Raw genomic sequence first — 19,373 nt, 5'->3', positions numbered from 1 at the left:
GTTAGCTGTCCCTGTCAGCTGAGCCACTGATGCTTTCTAGACACTGTGATTCCCCCAAACTGAATAAATACAACACATAGCAACACAAAACACACACACAGAAATAGTAATGTTTCTTCAATCATTTCAGATTTGTCTAAACGGTGATAGGGCGTGAAAAATATGATACATATAGCTAAACTCTCGTTCGTTACTATTGATCTCATTCAAATTACGTGCTGTTTTCTACCTGGAAGTAGCTGTAAACAACAAGGCGATTCGGTCTATAGATCAGCTGTTTCACTATGACGTCATAAACAGATGATCAAACTGTCTTATAACTATTTATTATCATTTTAGCTCTGTGCTGTTGATAAAAGATAAAACTTAAAGGTAAAACTCTGCTGTGATGTCATAACTAAATAAATATCTAACTGTTTCTGACAAATAGCAGAAATGTTCAATTAAGAAAAAAGTGACTTAATGATAAATTTATCAAAAATACACTTCAATAAATGTAATGAACCACTGATAAACTTCTGTTACATTAAACACACATTTAAATATCACAAATTAAAACATTTTTTCTGAATATTATACTATTTTTTACAAAAAAGTAAAATTAAAAAATCACAACATTATGTTACATTTAGTAAAAGTAAGCACGAATGCAATAAATAAACAAAAAGACAAAGAAACTAATAATAATGATAATGATAGGATGGAATTAATTAACAACAACATTTTTTTATTTTTTACTTACGTCATCTTTGGCTTGGAAGAGATACTCATTCCCATCAGTAATCCTGTGGAAGGTAAGGATGCATTAATAACAATAATAACAACACTACTACTACTACTACTAATAATAATAACCAGACTGTACATGTGATGTTAAATCAAGTTAAATATGTGATTGCTGTTCTTCAGTCCTGTTTTTTTAAACCTGTATTTATCAAACTAGCAGCTTTGAGCAGCGGCTGAATTAGCCAATAGAAGCTGTCGTTTACGGTGACATCATCAAGACACAGAAGAAAAGTCAAAAACATGACTTTTCTGCAGATAGAAGAAGTGCCGACTCCTCCGACTCCTCCTGACTCACTTGAGTTTGAAGACGTGCTTCTTCTTCTTGTAGTCCAGTGCCACCTCACACACGGCGTCCTTCAGGCAGACGGGGATCTCGCTGTGGTACGGGATCCCCTGGGCGGCGCTCTTCTGGTCCTTGTAGAAACCCATCTCCTGCTGGTTGATCACACAGTACACGTTGTGCCACGACCTGCAGACACAGCGGCAGCGTAAAGTCAGCGTTGTGATGTCACAAAGTAGTAAAACGCTCAGTAATTCTTTAATTTACAGGACGCTACCTACGTGATAATGTCAAGAAATAGCCAAGAAATAACATTTAATTGCATCATGATATCAAGAAATAGCCCAATTTTGTAGCAATGTCAAGAAAAACCTTAATTTCAAAGTAATGTCAAGAAATATCCTAGATATAACAATTATTGCATCATAATGTCCAGAAATAGCCAAAAATTAACAATGAATTTCGTCATAATATCAAGAAATAGTCCAATTTCGTAGTAATGTCAAGAAATAGCTTAATTTCACAGTAATGTCAAGAAATATCCTAGAAATAACAATTTATTGTGTTATAATATCAAGAAATAGCCTAGAAATAACAATCAATTGCGTCATAATATTAAGAAATAGCCTAGAAATAACAATCAATTTCGTCATAATGTCAAGAAATAGCCAAAAATTAACAATGAATTTCGTCATAATATCAAGAAATAGGCCAATTTCATAGTAATGTCAAGAAATATCCTAGAAATAACAATCAATTTCGTCATAATGTCAAGAAATGGTCCAATTTCGTAGCAATGTCAAGAAATAGCTTAATTTCATAGTAATGTCAAGAAATATCCTAGAAATAACAATTTATTGTGTCATAATGTCAAGAAATAGCCTAATTCCGTACTAATATCAAGAATTGGCCTAGAAATAACAATTTATTGTGTCACAATGTCAGGAAATAGCATAGATATGACGGTCAATTTCATAGTAATGCTTTGAATTTTTTGGGAAAGGCCAGAATTTTCCTCCACCAAGTCTTTGAAACTGATTTTGAGTTATTTTTGGACTATTTCTACGCAATTGATTGTTATTTCTTGACTATGTTTCTCGACATTACTATGAAATTGACCGCTATTTCTAGACATTATGAAGCGATTAATTGTTATTTCTTGGCAATTTCTTGACATTATCACGAAATTCATTTTAAATTTTTGGCTATTTCTTGACATTATGACTAAATTAATTGTTATTTCTAGGATATTTCTTGACATTACTATGAAATTAAGCTATTTCTTGACATTGCTACGAAATTGGGCTATTTCTTGATATTATGACGCAATTAATTGTTATTTCTAGGATATTTCTTGACATTACTTTGAAATTAAGCTATTTCTTGACATCATCACGTAATTAACGGCCTGTAAACTAAAGGGTTACCAAATGCTCATGTATTTGTACTACTACTTCCAGTACATTTAAAATCGACACCTCAGTACAGTGAACATCTGTCCCACCTGCTTGAAGCCTTCTTGTTATGCCCCTCCCACTCATGCTTGCGGTGCAGGAAGCCCTCCAGCTGGGACGTCGGCGCGTCCTGCTGCTGCTGGCTTTTGGCCGGCAGCGTGGCCGCCTGGCTGGTCTTGCCCTTGCGGGACGCCCCGGGAGACCCCGCGGGGCTGGGCTCCGACACGCCGTTCACCACCTCCCCGGCGCCACCGTCCACGTTGTCCTGGAAACAAGAGGGGGAGGAGTCAGAGCAGAGATGTGGAAGAGGGAAACCTGAAGATCAGCTGAGACACACAGAAGCTGCAGATCAGAGTTATCAGAGCAGCGGCAGCATGCAGAGCAGAGCAGCTTCTACACATCTGGACGCAGCTTCTACACATCTGGACTCACTGTTCACAACTAGTCTGAGATTTAAAACCCGGTTCACACGGACAACTACCAGATCCTGACCAGCAACAGCAAAAACCATCATGTAAACACTTCTACTGATATCTAACAATATGGGAACACTGACCTAGAAACTAAAGCTACATACAGTATAAAGGTAGATGTTTGTGTTAAAGTTCCTTCAAAATAAAGGTAGATGTTTGTGTTAAAGCTCCATACAGTACAAAGGTAGATGTTTGTGTTAAAGTTCCTTCAAAATAAAGGTAGATGTTTGTGTTAAAGCTCCATACAGTATAAAGGTAGATGTTTGTGTTAAAGCTCCATACAGTATAAAGGTAGATGTTTGTGTTAAAGCTCCATACAGTATAAAGGTAGATGTCCATGTGTAGTGTGATTATAAAGCAGCTCTAGGTTCTATATTAATACTGTGAAAGTATCAAAGCCTCAGTCCACAGAGAAATGCACACAGCCTGTATTCAGAAACTGAGCCTTAAAACCAGCCGTCAGGACTTCCTGTCACTTTGTGATGTCACAACTAAGCCCCGCCCCCTCACCACCTGTACTGGACCCACCATCCAACAACAACTTGCAGGATTTTTAGTTTCTCTGAGTGTTTTATTCTGAAATCTGCTCTGTTTTCTATTGGATCACTTTGGAAACTACACTGAGGTGGTTTTTAGATCTTCTCATGGATCAACCCTTCAAAATAAAACTACAACATGGAGCTTTAAATCTTACGTCCTTCCGTCTTCTCTGGAACCACTAACACAACTTAACCTCTGACTTCAGCTGCTTCGACCTTTTAATGCGGCGTTATTTTAAAGCACTGCAGGATTTAATCATGTGAGCTCCACTTCTGATTAGACAGACGTCTGCACCACTCGCTCTGATCATGCACAGATTTCTGCAGGTTTTAGGACATGCAGAAATTGATCACTACACCACAACACAACACACAACACAACATGGCCGACAGTGTGAAGACAGGGAGAAGGGGGAGGAGCCAGCAGAAGGAGGAGGGAAGAAAAAGAAAAAACACACACAGAAACAAAATCCCACAAACAATTATCCACAAAATTGCTTGGAACATCATTACTGGGCGTCATTATTGATGGATGAGGGGAGGATGCGATTGGCCTAGTATCAAAAAACAGATTTTATTTTGTTTTCCACACCACACCCACTCCAAGCGGGATGTTTTATTACCCCGTCACTGAGCTCTTCAGGGAAGCTGGAGGAGGAGGACGATCCGATTTCCTGGGAGCGTTAAGAACTGAAGAGCGGTTCGAGCTGGACCGATCCGGAGGAAGCTTTAGTTTTAGAGTTTAGAGAAAAAAGACCTGGACCGACCGCTTTAAAGTCACAGTTTTGTCTTTTTTTAGTTGCAGCAGCTCTGAGAAGAGCTGGACCGACTCACACCGGTCTGGACCAGAACCAACAACCAATTGAAGACTTAAAGTATTTTGTAGAAATCCTGCTATCTCTAACTTTCTATCTGGGTGTTTGGGTTTGAATCTTCAGCCTAGAAAGACCTTTTTTACCAACCTCTGACTCAAACTCTTCAGATAAAAATCCATCTATTTATGAATCTCATCAGAAACCGTGTTTATTAATAAATTAGTTTAGATTACGTCTAATTTCAGAAGGATAAAACAGGAGACTGGTGAAGCCGGCACAGATACTGTTTGGATTAAACTGGATTTTAGCTCATTAACTGTTCACAACCAGAACCCAAAATCCAATTTATAAATAGACGTCATCCGCTGTCCTAAATGTTCAATAACCAGCCTGTTTAGATCACATTGATATGTGGCAAATTTGGTTTCCTGTCGAAACATCTGTAATAATCAATAAAAAAATTGTCTGGTTTTGTCTTGTCTTGTTCGAGCTTCATTAAAACCCACCCTAACACTGCTAAAAGACTGATTAAAATGTGTTTCATTAACACAGTGTACAAGAAATGACCAAAAAAATGAAATTAAAGGAATAGTGCACCAAATGAAATTCAGAAAAAATGAAATTCAGTCATTATTGCCCAAGGCAAAATCAATCCAGGACTGTTTAGGCTGTAAAAATGTCCTAAATGAGGTAGTTTCCAGTAAACTCTGGACTATCTCCCTTCAGGACACTTGGATTGCAGTGGACGAGCAGTGTGGAGGAATATTAAATGGTTTTTGTGTAGTTTTATGGACGTTTTTGTGTCAGTCCCTCTATTACTCTCATATAAAGTTTTGGTTGGACTAGGAACCGGCCTCCCAGGTCTCCAGATGCACTTTGAGGAATAAAAAACTACTCTGGAGTATTCATCAGCATGAGGGGGAGGCAATAATGACTGATGAATTTAATTTTTTTGGTGAACTATTCCTTTTATAAACATTGTCTGATCAGCTTTATGTTTAATTTGACTCTTCTCCTATGAAGCAAGTTTTGTTTTTTTTGTTTTGTTTCTAATTAACAACTTCAGGACTTGACAGTTTGTTCTGTAGAAGAATAGACTACTACATAATACAGTATATGATATATTATATAATACACTTTGTTAAAAAATAAATAAATATAAAGCCCCAGGATGAAAACCGGTGAAAAACATGAGATGAAGAATAAAACACTGACATAAAATGCAACTGAAATGCAAATAATGATAATGGTGATGATGACAATGGCAGCATGCAACAATGAAAACACACCGACACCGACACCGTGTGTGTGTGTGGACAGAAGTCATAACTACACAAGGATAAAGATGGAGGGACAGAGTTTATTGGAGGAATGTGTGTTAGTGAAGGAACGAGTGAGAGGAGGAGAAGAGGAACAATGAAAAGGAAAAACAATGATGATACAAAAACAGCGACACAGAGGTCATAACTGAGTCAATATAATGAGGACACACACACACACACACACACACACACACACACACTGGGACGGGTGGTGATTCTGATAAAAACACAGGGAAACAGTTTTTACATGAAACTGTGGAATGATCTGAAGGTGATGTATGAACATGGAGAAGAGAATTAACAATAAACAACTTCCTGCTGCTCTGAATAATAAATATTATGAATTGTTATTAATTCATTTTCATTTGTTTTTAACTATTTTACATCAGATATTCTTCTTATTTACATTTATTAACGTTAAGATAAAACAATCAATCGGGGGGAAATAAACTCAGATGAACAGAAATCACAGATTCCTCCTGTTAAATGAAGGTTTACATGTAAAGATGTGTGTGTGTGTGTGTGTTGTTACATGGACGGAGTGTGTGTCGTACTGTATGTGTGTGGCGGGTGTCACACATACTACACTCCCTGAGAAACGATATGAGGATGGTGACGATGAACTATGGGATGTAAAAAAAAAAAAAAAACACACCTGGGTCAGGTAGAAATAAAATAGATTTTTGGCTTTTTAAAGGACGAAAAACTAAACTAATGATTTTTTTATTTTTATTTTAAAGGGATAGTTCAACATTTTTGGCAAATTGGCCCATTGCCATAATCCCTATAGTCATAGCAGTAGGTTTGTTATATTACTATAGTATTACAGTTGTTTTAGAGGGAAATTCATGCAAAACCGCTGATGCGTGTTGCCTTCAGGGACAGTTTTTCATCAAGCAGTATCTGTATTTCCCTCTAAAACAACTCTGTGTGGTAACGTTGTGTTATTATCTCATAGCGTGGTGAATGTGCAGGTCACAACTTTGTATTTTATTGTGTATTTGATGAGTTTGATGAGGGAAACCAAGAAATCCCATAATGAGCCTCCGTAGCGTAGCTCTGAGCAGCTCACGGCTCTGCTCCGCCGTTCTAAAAAATAGCTTGCACCGACAATTAAAGGTAACAAACCTACTGCTATGACTATAGGGATTATGGTAATGGGCCAGTTTGCCAAAATGTTGAACTATCCCTTTAAATATAAAGGGAGTTTGTCTTGGTACATTGATTAAATTGAGTGTTGTTTTGATTTTCTATAAAGTAGAAACAGTTTATGAGTGGATTAATATCAGTGTGTTGTTTGTGTTAATGTGTTAAAGATCAAACTAAGATCTAAAGAGCGTAAAATCTTTTATTTTAAGACAATAATAGTAAGACGTAATTCACCTGTTTGTTCGTCTAGAGGAGAGAATTTACTTTTACAGCGGTTTTTCTATTTCTTTCTACTGTTTTTGTGTGAATTTGTCTCAATACGCAGACGATGAAGAATTATAATCTTTAAAAGAAAGTGGCTTTAACACCTGGTTGGTTTGTTTTCCTCTCAGGTGTTCATGTTCATGAGTTTATAAATGATGACGTAAACTAGAAGAAGCATGAGGAGCTGAGGGGAGAGGATGACGGGGGAGTCGAGCTGAGAGAGACAGAGGAGGGGGGAGAGAAGTGGGGGGAGGGGGGGTGAGATCACAGGTGTGGCTTGTGTGTGTGTGTGTGTGTGTGTGTGTGAGTGTGAGTGTGTATTTTGTCGTCCCATACATCACATTTACACTCACTCACTCAGTCAGACCGACACATTTAAACGTCACTGAACATTTTCATTAACAGGACTCTTTTTGTTTTCTACTCAAGTTTAGAAAAAAGGTAAAACATGTTTCTTCTTATTATTATATTATTATTATTATGGTCTGTTTCTAATTTATCATCATGTAAAATAAATACAAAAAGGAATGTGTCCAAGTTTATCTGAGGCCAGATTTGGATTCAAGTGTCTGTGTGTGTTTCCACCTGGATCTTCTCAATGCTTCTTTTCTTTTTTTCAGCTCTTATATGATAAATGATTAAAGGGATAGTTCCAACATTTTGGCAAATTGGCCCATTGCCATAATCCCTATAGTCATAGCAGTAGGTTCGTTACCTTTAATTGGAGGCTCATGGGATTTCTTGGTTTCCCTCATCAAACTCATCAAATACACAATCCAACAACTCCACAACGCTCTGGTGGACAAGTTGTGAGCTGCACATTCACCACGCTATGAGATAATAACACAACGTTACCACACAGAGTTGTTTTAGAGGGAAATACATGCAAAACCACTGATGTGCGTTCCCATCGGAGACAGTTTTTCATCAACGGTCTCTGAATTTCCCTCTAAAACAACTCTGTGTGGTAACGTTGTGTTATTATCTCATAGCGTGGTGAATGTGCAGCTCACAACTTTGTATTTTATTGTGTATTTGATGAGTTTGATGAGGAAAACCAAGAAATCCCATAATGAGCCTCCTCTGTAGCGTAGCTCTGAGCAGCTCACGGCTCTGCTCCGCCGTTCTAAAAATAGCTTGCACCGACAATTAAAGGTAACGAACCTACTGCTATGACTATAGAGATTATGGCAATGGGCCAATTTGCCAAAACGTTGAACTATCCCTTTAAAATATCTGGATTAATCGTCAGGATTATAATTGAAAAACATCCTCATTAATAAAACAAGAAGAGGATCCAGGTGAAGACAAACAGCAGGTGTGGACTTAGACCTACAGGTAAACTCTGACATCAGAGTCTTAAAGGTGCAGTACATGGAATGAAATCAAAGGTGAGACCTAAAACAAACTCATTTAAACTTTAAATTTCCCATCAGTCCCTTTGCTTCCTGTCTCCTGTTCCTCTTATTAAAGAAAAGAAAAGGTTGATTCTTATTAAAACTAATCAGACTAACATCATCTTCAAAAACAGAAAAGCAGCTGTTCGTTAATTCAACTTATTAAATCAGAAACGATTAACGAGTGAGGAAGAGGAGCAAACGATAAACGATAAAGAATATTCATGTGGAGTGAAGAGGAAGAGGTTAACAATTGTGTTTCTTTGTGTTAAGAGGTTTGGGAATGTGTGTGTGTGTGTGTGTGTGTGTGTGTGTGTGTGTGTGTGTGTGTGTGTGTGTGTGTGTGTGTGTGTGTCAGGGTGCGGCCGTGGCCCTGCGGCTCTGCAGCGTGCTGCTGTATTGTTGGTAGGCAGGTGAGCGGTAACTAACCCTGGGAGACTCCTGGTCGGACGGCAGCCCGTTCTGAGACACCGGCTCACCCTCCCTAAAAACACACACACACACACAAAAACAGTTAGAGTCACTATGCATTAACAACACACAGGACAAACTGATCACCTTGATTTACGAAAATGGCTGGCAGCCAATGAGTTAATAATAAATCAGTTAAAAAAAGAACTTATTATGATAATGACTATTATTATTGGCACTATTATCATCATTATTAACATCATCATCACTGTTAGGCTATTATTTTGGAAATCAACTACCTTTTTGCACCGTTCACCTCCTGCATAATTTGTCCTCCACATTGACCTAAATGCATTTTCTTGAATTCTATTGGTCTCAAAGGTATCACCAACAGAAAGGGCACCAAAAAGTTAGTGGGAAATGACACCTTAAGTGTTTTTCTACTGTTTGGTTCCAGCGATAGGCATTTTTGAATATTATTGGCGGCCATCTTGGATTTGACCTCTCCCGGGCCTCAGAGGTCAAATCTGACTTCCCTCCCGATCTCAAAATAAACCTCATGGTATAAACTAACTATGGTAGAAGTTTCATGTTTCTTTCAAAAAGTGCACAATTTTCATGCTTAGCCGCTGTGCTATTAAAACTCTTCTATCTGTCACAGAGCTCTCTATCGAACATCACCTGTCTGAATCTAAATTTCATTATCTTTCTTTTTTTTACTTTAAAGGATAATTGCTGTTTTTTACAATCTGCAGAGATGGACAGAGTACTCCACCCCAGTACTTCAGTAAGAGTACAAATACTACTGGTCAAAATTTACTCCGTTACAAGTAAAAGTAGCTCAGTCGACATGTTACTCAAGTAAGAGTAAAAAAAGTACTTGCTTTTAAAGGTACTTAAGTATCCAAAAGTACATGCTTTTAAATGTACTTTAAGTAAAAGTAAGAGTAAGAGTAAATTTATTATTTTTCACATCAATGAATTACTACAATTTTTTCTAAATGAATTTAAGGAGCTTTTAACTCTTGTTTGTGAGAATGAACTCTTTGAAAGCAGCTGCACTGATGTGCTGCTTTTAGGGGTCATAAAATACAATCATTTACTCACCCAGATAACTTTGGTGTCATTACAAGTCGTTCCGACGAAATTAGGGCGTCTGTTTGTGTAAATGTCAGGCTTTTATTTTGAAACTAAAAGACCGAATCATATTGTTTCCAGACAAAATGAATCACCTGTTACTTATAGTTAAATTCTGTCCAGTGGTTTCTACCTGGTCTGACGAGGTCATGAATTTTCTCCTCCACGTTTCCTATTTTGGGAAGTTTCTTTTTTTATGTGTGTTCACGTGCGTTTTAACGTCACTAAACGTGTTCATGACAAACAGAGGAGGAAGTTGCTGCTTGTGCACAAGACGGGACTGAAACTAAAAGCTAAAAAAAACCTCCTGGTGTTTGATCTGTGGGAACTTCATTCTGACTTTTAGGAATTAATTCAATAATTAATAGTTAATAATTAATTAAGAGGATTAAATTTAGATGAAGGATGAGGAGACAGTCGGTTTAGCAGCTGTTCAAACCTCTGATCATCTTCTCTCATGTGATTCTGCTTTTTCATGAACTGTTGTTTATCAATCGCCACAGATCCACATCACATCTGTAACATGTGTAACATCTGTAACATGTGTCTGGTTTATAGAAACACACTCTCACCTCTGCTGAGCGGCAGCGTCTACGGCCTGAGCCTCCGTGGGCGAAGGTTGTCTCCTCTTCTCTTCTTCCTCTTGCCTTCTTCTCACTTCCAGTAACTCCATCTGGACGCACAAACACACAAAACACACGTTATTATTTTAAACACCCGACGCATCAACCTGCTCTTGCGCCACGATCCTCGCATGTATGGAAGCAAATCTGTCTCATAATCCAAATGAAAATGGATTCACAGAAACGTTTTTCATTTTCAAAATATAGCTGCATGTATATACTGTATAAATAAAATGAATAATCAATAATCCAAACTGCATTTTCATTTTCTTCTCCACTCCTGCTCATTCTGTGACTTTATTAAAATGATAAAGATAAAAGTGTCTCTGCACTTTTCAGAAAGCGTCGGAGCAAACTTCCAAACATTTGGATAAACTGACCACAGACCGGGGATCTAGACGGTTAATTTCTCGCATGAAAAAATATAAAAGGACAATTCCGGGCAAATTCAACTCTGGGCTGTATGTTCCTAACATTTCAGGTCTAACAGAAGGAATCTGAAGGTTTTCAGTTTAATGTCTCCTGTTTTGCGGTAGTTGTGTCTGTCCCGCATCGCCACGGCAACGATGAATGGGAGCGGATTGAAGTTCTGCTGCTTAGGCTGTTTCCATCCCTCAAAGCCACAGACAGCGTCAGATGGAGACTCAAACATGCAGCCAGAAGTTTATTTACTTCAAGCAAGTCCAGAGTTGATATTCCTGTGTTTATGACAGAAACGGGAGCTTCCCACTGCACCTGAACACACCGAACAAACATGTCGGCAAAACAGGAGCAGATTCCTTCTTTTAGGTGATAGATAAAATGTTAGGAAAATACAGCCCCAAGTTGAATTTGCCCAGAATTGTCCTTTAAAATATACAGAGTGACACATAAACATCGCTACAACATCTTTTAGCTGCTTTGTCACTGTCGCTGTCGGCCAATGACGTCACTCTCCTGCACCGCATGGGATTGATGTATGGAACAACTTTTTGCAGGGAGAGCATGAAAACACAAAAGCATTTCTCTGTTTGGTTTTTCTTTTTTCATTATGTCATAAAATGTGCAACCTAAAGAAGGAAATGAAAATGCAGTTTGGATTATTTCTTAATAGTTTCATTTATGAGTCAAATATTGCAGCGATGACCTTGAAATGAAAAAGCAATCTTGCTAATGCATTTTAATTTTCAAATTTGACGTTTCAAATTGAATTTTGTTGTTTGAAAGTGACATCTTACAAGTCGTTCAGATGAAATGAGCTCCAGCCGAGAGCCGCGTATATCCATATAATGTGAGTCTAACAGGGCAGCAGAATGCAGCCTCTAAATAACACATTATCTGCAGAGAAACTCCTTCATTTCACCAATATTTAGTTGTGATAGGCTAGTGCTATTCCCCTCTGAGTAAATGTAAATGATCGTATTTTATGCTAGAAATAAGATTGTAAAAAGCGGAAAAAAACTGAAATTCTCCTTTAAATGTCCTTTTCTTTATCATTTTAATGAAGTCACAGAATGAGCAGGCTTGAAGAGGAAAATGAAGATGCAGTTTGGATTATTGATTTTATCAAAAAATTGTCAAAAAATGCAGCTTTATTTTGAAAATTAAAAAACGTTTCTGTTAATCCATTTTGATTTGGATTATGAGACAGATTTGCTTCCATACATGTGTGTGTGTGTGTGTGTGTGTATGTGTGTGTGTGTGTCTCACCGTGGTCAGCCTCTCCAGCGCGGCGAAGCGTTCCTCCCAGGTGGCGGCCGACTTCTCGAAGGCCTCGTGGCGTTTGATGAGCTTCTCCACCTCGTCCACGCTCTGGCCGATGCCGCTGCCCGACAGGTACGGCTCCTGGCCCAGCAGCCAGGCCTCGGCCACGCCCGCGTCCCGCGAGAACTGGTGCACCTCCAGGACTAACACACACACACACACACACACACACACACACAGATAGACACACACACACACACGTTAACAGACATGAATCCAGGTGTTTGTTCATCCTGTTTTACTCCAGACGGGGAAACTCACCCAGTCTCAGCCACTCCCATCTGTCCTCCCACTTGTCAATCATATCTTTCCTCTTGTCAGTCAACTGTAGCAACTTCTCTTTAATCTGAGGAGAGAAATGAACAGACAAAATGTATTTATATAAACATCACGAGCAGCTTCACAGATTCAAACGAGTGTGTAAAAACAGGACTTTCATCATTTTAAACCTCTTAAAGGGATAGTTCAACATTTTGGCAAACTGGTCCATTGCCATAATCCCTATAGTCATAGCAGTAGGTTCGTTACCTTTAATTGTCGGTGCAAGCTATTTTTAGAACGCCGGAGCAGAGCCGTGAGCTGCTCAGAGCTACGCTACGGTCTGGTAACGTTGTGTTATTATCTCATAGCGTGGTGAATGTGCAGCTCACAACTTGTCCACCAGAGCGTTGTGGAGTTGTTGGATTGGATCCGCCGTTCTAAAAACAGCTTGCACCGACAATTAAAGGTAACGAACCTACTGCTATGACTATAGGGATTATGGCAATGGGCCAATTTGACAAAATGTTGAACTGTCCCATTAAAAATCCCTCTCTTTGCTCTGGTGGAGTTGATATTTGTTCATCGTTAACAACTGAGGTCAAAGGTTGGAAATAAACTCCACACGCTGAAGGACGTGGGTGAAAACATAAAACTAAAACCTGCAGACAGAGGAGAATCTGCAGTGTGGAACTTGAATCCAATAACAGACGACTGTCCCTCATTAATAATAATGTGTATAATAAAACCCTATCTGTGAGTCTGTGAGTGGTCACCTCCTCTGCAGCGTAGTGCTTGCGGGCCAGCAGCGCCTTCCCCAGCTCGATGCAGGAGGTGAAGCTGTCGTTTCGGGCGTCGATCTCGGCCTTGATGCCCTGGTGGTTGTTCATCAGCAGCTCCACCGACGACACGTCCCTGAACACAACACGGAGAAGACAACTCATCATCACTATGAAGTCTTTGAATGTCCTCATTCTGTATTGTACTGTATGTACTGTAGCCTACTGTGTTTATTCTCTGTTATGTTTTTAACTTGTGTTTTTTATTCTATGCACATCTGTGAGCACGTCAAAGATGATTTCTGCTTTTTGCAAGGGACAATAGGAGGTTTTTCTAATTCTGTTTCTGATCAACAGGCCGACACCATGGAGACAAATATCTGACTCTGGTGATCTTCTTCTAATCTTTCTCAGTGTTCAGTGAAGCTTCAGTCGTCTGAATCTAATAAGCCGCGTTTCCACTACATGGTACCGGCTCGACTCGACTCGACTCGGCCTTTTTGCGTTTCAATTACGTAAAAGTATCTGGAGCCTGGTACCCAGTACTATTTCTTTAGTACCTGCTCAGCCGCGGTTCCAAAACGGCTGAAGCGGTACTAAAATGTGACGTGTAAACATTGCAGACCGCTGATTGGTCAGAGAGTCGTCACCGGCGGCCGCGGGTCATCAGATATCACCACATTTCAATAAATAAATGTTTTAAAATGAACAAACTATGCAAGTCTGGTCGCTTTTCCACTGTCGCTGTCCCCCCGCCCCTCCCCTCCCCTCCTCTCCCCTCCCCGTCTGGCCATGTGGGTTTGTTGACAACGAAGCCGGCGAAAAATCAATACGGAGCGGTGGATAACTTTATCTAACACATAGGATGTTACGATGTGTATAGCCTACCGTATGTGTAGTCTTAACTAAAGTTACAGAGCTGGATTGTGTGGCGGTGCAGCAGAGAGGAGAGGAGAGCTGGGACACCGGGGGGGCGGTGGCCATGGTAACGGATGTTGCCAGGTTGGTTTTCAGCCGTGAGAGGCCAGGTGAAGGCAGAGAGCCTCCGCTCTCACTGTAACAAGTCACAAGTCGAGTCGAGTCGAGCCGGTACCATGTAGTGTGTGATGAGTTAATAAAAAGTTCTGATTCAGATCTGAACTGAAGCTCAGTCTCCTGGGAAACTTCACTCATATTATGGTCTGTTATTACTTTTTGTTTTTAAATAAACACAAACCTAATGGGAGGGACGACTTTCAAACACCAAAACTTTATGGACAACAACAACTGTCTGTCTCCTCCTCGTCCTCCCTGTCTTCTGTCCTCTCCTCTCCTCTCCTCTACTCCTTTCCTCTCTCCTCCCTCCTCTCCTCTCCTCCCTTTCTGTTTCCTCCTCTCCCCTCTCTTCCTCCTCTCTCCTTCCTCTCCTCCCCTCTCGTATCCTCTCCTCCCTCCCGTCCTCTCTCCTCTCCTCTTTCCTCTCCTCTCCTCTCCTCTCCACTCCTCTTCTCTTCCCTTTCTCCTACCTGGGCTTCTCCTCTCCTCTCCTCCTTCCTCTCCTCCCCTCCCCTCTCCTCCTCCCCTCCTCTCCTCCTCTCCTCTCCCCTCCTCTCCCCTCCCCTCCCCTCCTCTCCTCTCCTCTCCTCTCCCCTCCTCTCCTCCTCTCCCCTCTCTCCTTCCTCTCCTCTCCTCCCTTTCAATTCAATTCAATTCAAAAAACTTTATTGTCTGTCACAGGGACAGAAAATTGTCATCAGTTTGGGCTCAGTCCTCTCTTCTCCTCTCCTCTCCTTCCTCCTCTCCTCTCCTCTCCTCTTTCCTCTCCTCTCCTTCCTCCTCTTCCCCTCCCCTCCCCTCTCATCCTCCCCTCCCCTCTCCTCCTCCTCCTCTCCTCCTCCTACCTAGGTTTCTCCTGCGCCTCTATCAGACGGATCGTGTCCTCCATCCACAGCATCAGGTCTCGCACCAGGCTGAAGAAGCGGAACTTGTCTCCGGTGTCGACCAGCTTCAGCCGCCGGCCCTCAGCCGCCTCCAGGAGGTGCTTCCACGCCTCCAGCACCTGGGGAGGAGGAGGAGGGGGAGGAGGAGGAGGAGGAGGAGGAGGAGGAGGAGGAGGAGGAGCAGGAGGAGGAGGAGGAGGAGGAGAGAGGAGGAGGAGGAGGAGGAGGAGGAGAGAGGAGGAGGAGGAAGAGGAGGAAGAGGAGAAGAGAGGAGAGAGGAGGAGGAGGAAGAGGAGGAGAGGATAGAGGAGGAGGAGGAGGAGGAGGAGGAGGAGGAGGATAGAGGAGGAGGAGGAGGAGAGAGGAGGAGGAGGAGGAGGAGGAGGAGGAGGAGGAGGAGGAGAGAGGAGGAGGAGGAGGAGGAGGAGGAGGAGGAGAGACAGAACACAGCAGCAGAGTTCAGAGCAGAGGAAACCAACACACAGAGATCAGAGCTGGTTTAATCTGATGAGTCATTATAACTGAACCAGGAGGGAAATCACGACTCAGCAGCAGCGACATCCATCTAACCACGGGTTCAAAACAAAACAGCGCAAACGTACAGTATGTGCAGGCTGCAGATGCAAAAGCACCGACCAAGTCTGAGGGGAAGAGGGAAGGATGGGGGGGGGCAGGGGACAACAAGGAGCTGCAGCTTCATCGTCTCTGGGAGGAGAGAGTTATTTCATCTGTCAGGACTTTATTCACTCTTCTTTCAATGGATAATCTTCATTTATATATGTCCTCTCCTGCTCTAATCCACCAGGATTCAACTGGAACTTTTGGATTTTTTTGTTCAACATTTTGTCAAATTGGCCCATTGCCATAACCCCTATAGTCATAGCAGTAGGTTTGTTACCTTTAATTGTCGGTGCAAGCTATTTTTAGGGAAATACAGAGACTGCTTGATGAAAAACTGTCCCTGAAGGCAACGTGCATCAGCGGTTTTGCATGAATTTCCCTCTAAAACAACTCTGTGTGGTAACGTTGTGTTATTATCTCATAGCGTGGTGAATGTGCAGCTCACAACTTGTCCACCAGAGCGTTGTGGAGTTGTTGGATTGTGTATTTGATGAGTTTGATGAGGGAAACCAAGAAATCCCATAATGAGCCTCCGTAGTGTAGCTCTGAGCAGCTCACGGCTCTGCTCTGCTGTTCTAAAAACAGCTTGCACCGACAATTAAAGGTAACGAACCTACTGCTATGACTATAGGGGTTATGGCAATGGCCCAGTTTGCCAAAATGTTGAACTATCCCTTTAAATATTTTATTGGCAGCAGCATAATCATGTTTATGTTTTGAGTTAGTGTTTTGGCCTGTTGCTCCGCCCACCGCTCTGTCGACCAATCAGCATCATCCAGGATCCCAGTTCAAATACTGAACCACTGATCTGAAATTCCTGGAGAAACGTCTGAACTGCTGCACAGCGGAACGACAATAAACTTGATTTGATTTGATTTGATTAGATTGAAAGACCTCACTATGACTCTCAAAAAGCAGAAACAGAACCAGGATCTGCAGAGGAGGAGATGAGTCTGAAAGATGGAGACGACTGAAAGCGGAGAAGAAGAACTTGAGGACAGATGCTGGAGTGGCTCATTTCCTCCTCTTTGAACTTTTTGCATAATAACCAGTTTTTTTCCCCAGTGCATCCGCTTCATTTCCTCATGTTACGATATCGTTGATGCTACGGAGGTCTGAGTAAGTGTTGGGGGAAATTTGACTGCAGCAACAGTCTCACATACATCTCCTTTAAAGGTCCAGTGTGTAAAATGGAGGTAAAACCGTCACATCTAGCGAACAGATTCTAGATCGCAGCGCTCACTCACTCGCTCGCTCCCGTCGGCAAAGTGACGGTGGCCTCCGAGGACAAAACAACATGTTTACCAGGACTGAGACGACTGGGAGTATTTCAGGAGCATGGAGCGACGAGGTGAAGATCTAAACCATTACGATATACTGTATATACTGTATCTGCTGTTTCCTCCTCCTTCTTCTTTCCTTCCTCCTTTTTCTTAATTGGTTTATTTATGAACATGAAATTCTTGAAACGCGCTCTCTGATGGCGACGCTCTCTAAAGCAAGACCTTTGCTATATGTAGATATAAAAGAAGAATTATAAGGCTACGGACACCAATCAGATTTTTTTTAATAGCGATTTTACACTTATACTAATATATTCATGGGTAGTATATACAGATTTTAACAATAAACTTTTTACAATTTTTACACACTGGACCTTTAAGTCTATGTGTTTTTGCTCAGTGCAGATAATTGCAAACTGAAAAACTCTGAGCATCGACCACCACTCGCCTTCTGCTGCGTTTTTAGCTGCGACGACTCGACGAGCTGCAGAATTAAAACACAGCTCAGCTCGACTGCAGCCACGACAGTGTGAGGAGAAAGAGGAGGAGGAGGAGGAAGAGGAGGATGACCTTCCTCCATCCTCTCTTCTCTCTCTCTCCATCGACTCTGAGACGCTGCTCAGACAGATGGACGCACGGCTTTGTAAAGACTTTACTGCAAGCAGCTAAAAGCCACTACACTGAAGCAGCCAACAAAAACATTGGATTGCACCGTCGTTACTGTGCAGCCATTACAAATACTTTTAAACAATGCATTAAATTAACTGAATTTAAGTTAAACCTACTTTTTTTTTAGCTTTCATCTCCATCAACTGTTATTTGCAAACCACTGGTAGCGTTTGTTTTCAGCTCCTGGGGTGGGTGGAGTTTACAGCTCATTGGTACCAATGCAGTCAGGTTGGGTTCACTTTGTGTTTTTATGCAAAAAATCCACCCACACATCTGATTAAAACGACAAAACCAAACCCTCCGAGTGTTTGCAAATCAGCAGCTCAGCGACTAAAACGACTAAAATGTCTCTGAAGCCGATCGACATTTTAGTCGGGACAGGAAAACAAAAAAACAACTCTAAAACTGCAGCCAAAATGAAGAAGACTGATGCAAAGCTGATGTTGTCTGGTAAAACGGAGTCTCACCTCTCCCTTTCTCTTCTGGTGGACAGAGGGGGGGCGGGGGGGTGCAGGGAAACGGACATACAGGGAATGGTCAAAACACAACGCCATCAAAAACACTCAGTGCTTCATCATTAATCAATCAATCAATCAATCAATAAATCAATCAACCAACCAACCAACACTGTGACTGTCAGAGAGGCCGCGGCTTCATGGTGTCGCTACGCCGACACAACGCTTTAGATTTAACACCAACCAGTTTATGATGCTAAACTGATTTTTTTTCTTTTTTAATTTGGTTTGAGGATATTAAACGTCTATCATGACAGGGTTTTATGTGTCTGGATCTATTCAGGTGTGTTTAGTCAGGACGTGAAGTGAACTGAGATCTCGCTGAACCACAGTCCATCTGCACCTCCTCCTCCTCCTCCTTTTCTCCTTCACCTGTGAGTAGAGTTGTTCCCATTCTGATACCAGAATCAGAATCGCCTCTAATCTTGTCGACAATGTTAGAAATAATTAAAATGTATTAAAGGGACAACGAGGAGTTTTGGAAAGTGAAGTGTTTTCACTACATTTCCCATGAGCCTCCACGTGCACGGTGAAATTCTTGGACCGGCGCAAGACGGACGAAAGCGAATGATGCCAGCTAGCGATTCGGTGGTGTTATTCCCATAATGCCGGGCAGCGTCCAGGAAACCGAAACTAGGAAATGCTGGACGAGTCGACCACTAAATAATAATAATATCAAAATAACTGTAAAGACAAAACGATATATTTATCTAAAATGGATCCATTAACAAGTGTTAACGTAGATTCATCCACATTAATACGAGTTTTACGACCAAATACAAACTCCACGTTGTCCCTTTAAATATTATTATTATCAGAAACAGGAATGTGTTTCCCAGTTCGTTGTGTTGGCTCGGCGACGGTCGAACTAGTTTATAAAACCAAATGAGAAGCGCTACAAATAACCCTCTCTGTTGTTACAGTTTAGCGTTAGTC

The 19,373-nt window shown here is 41.2% G+C and overlaps 1 protein-coding gene across 3 annotated transcripts in view; it reads right to left on the bottom strand.

Annotated features, from left to right (window-relative positions):
- Positions 1 to 19,373, bottom strand: part of LOC146973014 (spectrin beta chain, non-erythrocytic 1) — a 152,946-nt gene that overhangs the window by 3,370 nt on the left and 130,203 nt on the right. For 2 of the 3 annotated variants that reach the window (XM_085799255.1, XM_085799254.1), the window contains 9 exons: positions 15,311 to 15,468; positions 13,428 to 13,566; positions 12,655 to 12,739; positions 12,340 to 12,536; positions 10,600 to 10,700; positions 8,909 to 8,963; positions 2,571 to 2,785; positions 1,082 to 1,255; positions 743 to 785 (listed from right to left, as the gene is read on the bottom strand). In XM_085799255.1, coding sequence (XP_085655381.1) covers positions 743 to 785; positions 1,082 to 1,255; positions 2,571 to 2,785; positions 8,909 to 8,963; positions 10,600 to 10,700; positions 12,340 to 12,536; positions 12,655 to 12,739; positions 13,428 to 13,566; positions 15,311 to 15,468 — 1,167 coding nt within the window. Of the gene's footprint in view, positions 1 to 742; positions 786 to 1,081; positions 1,256 to 2,570; positions 2,786 to 7,003; positions 7,297 to 8,908; positions 8,964 to 10,599; positions 10,701 to 12,339; positions 12,537 to 12,654; positions 12,740 to 13,427; positions 13,567 to 15,310; positions 15,469 to 19,373 lie in introns of those variants that run through there. The other variant, XM_085799256.1, reaches the window with a different exon arrangement.

Source organism: Trachurus japonicus, chromosome 15 (genome assembly GCF_045865225.1).
Source record: "Trachurus japonicus isolate A0001 chromosome 15, Traja_1.0".
Lineage (NCBI taxonomy): Eukaryota > Metazoa > Chordata > Actinopteri > Carangiformes > Carangidae > Trachurus > Trachurus japonicus.
Note: the sequence above shows the minus strand (reverse complement) of the source record. Positions and strands in the feature narration are given on the sequence as shown.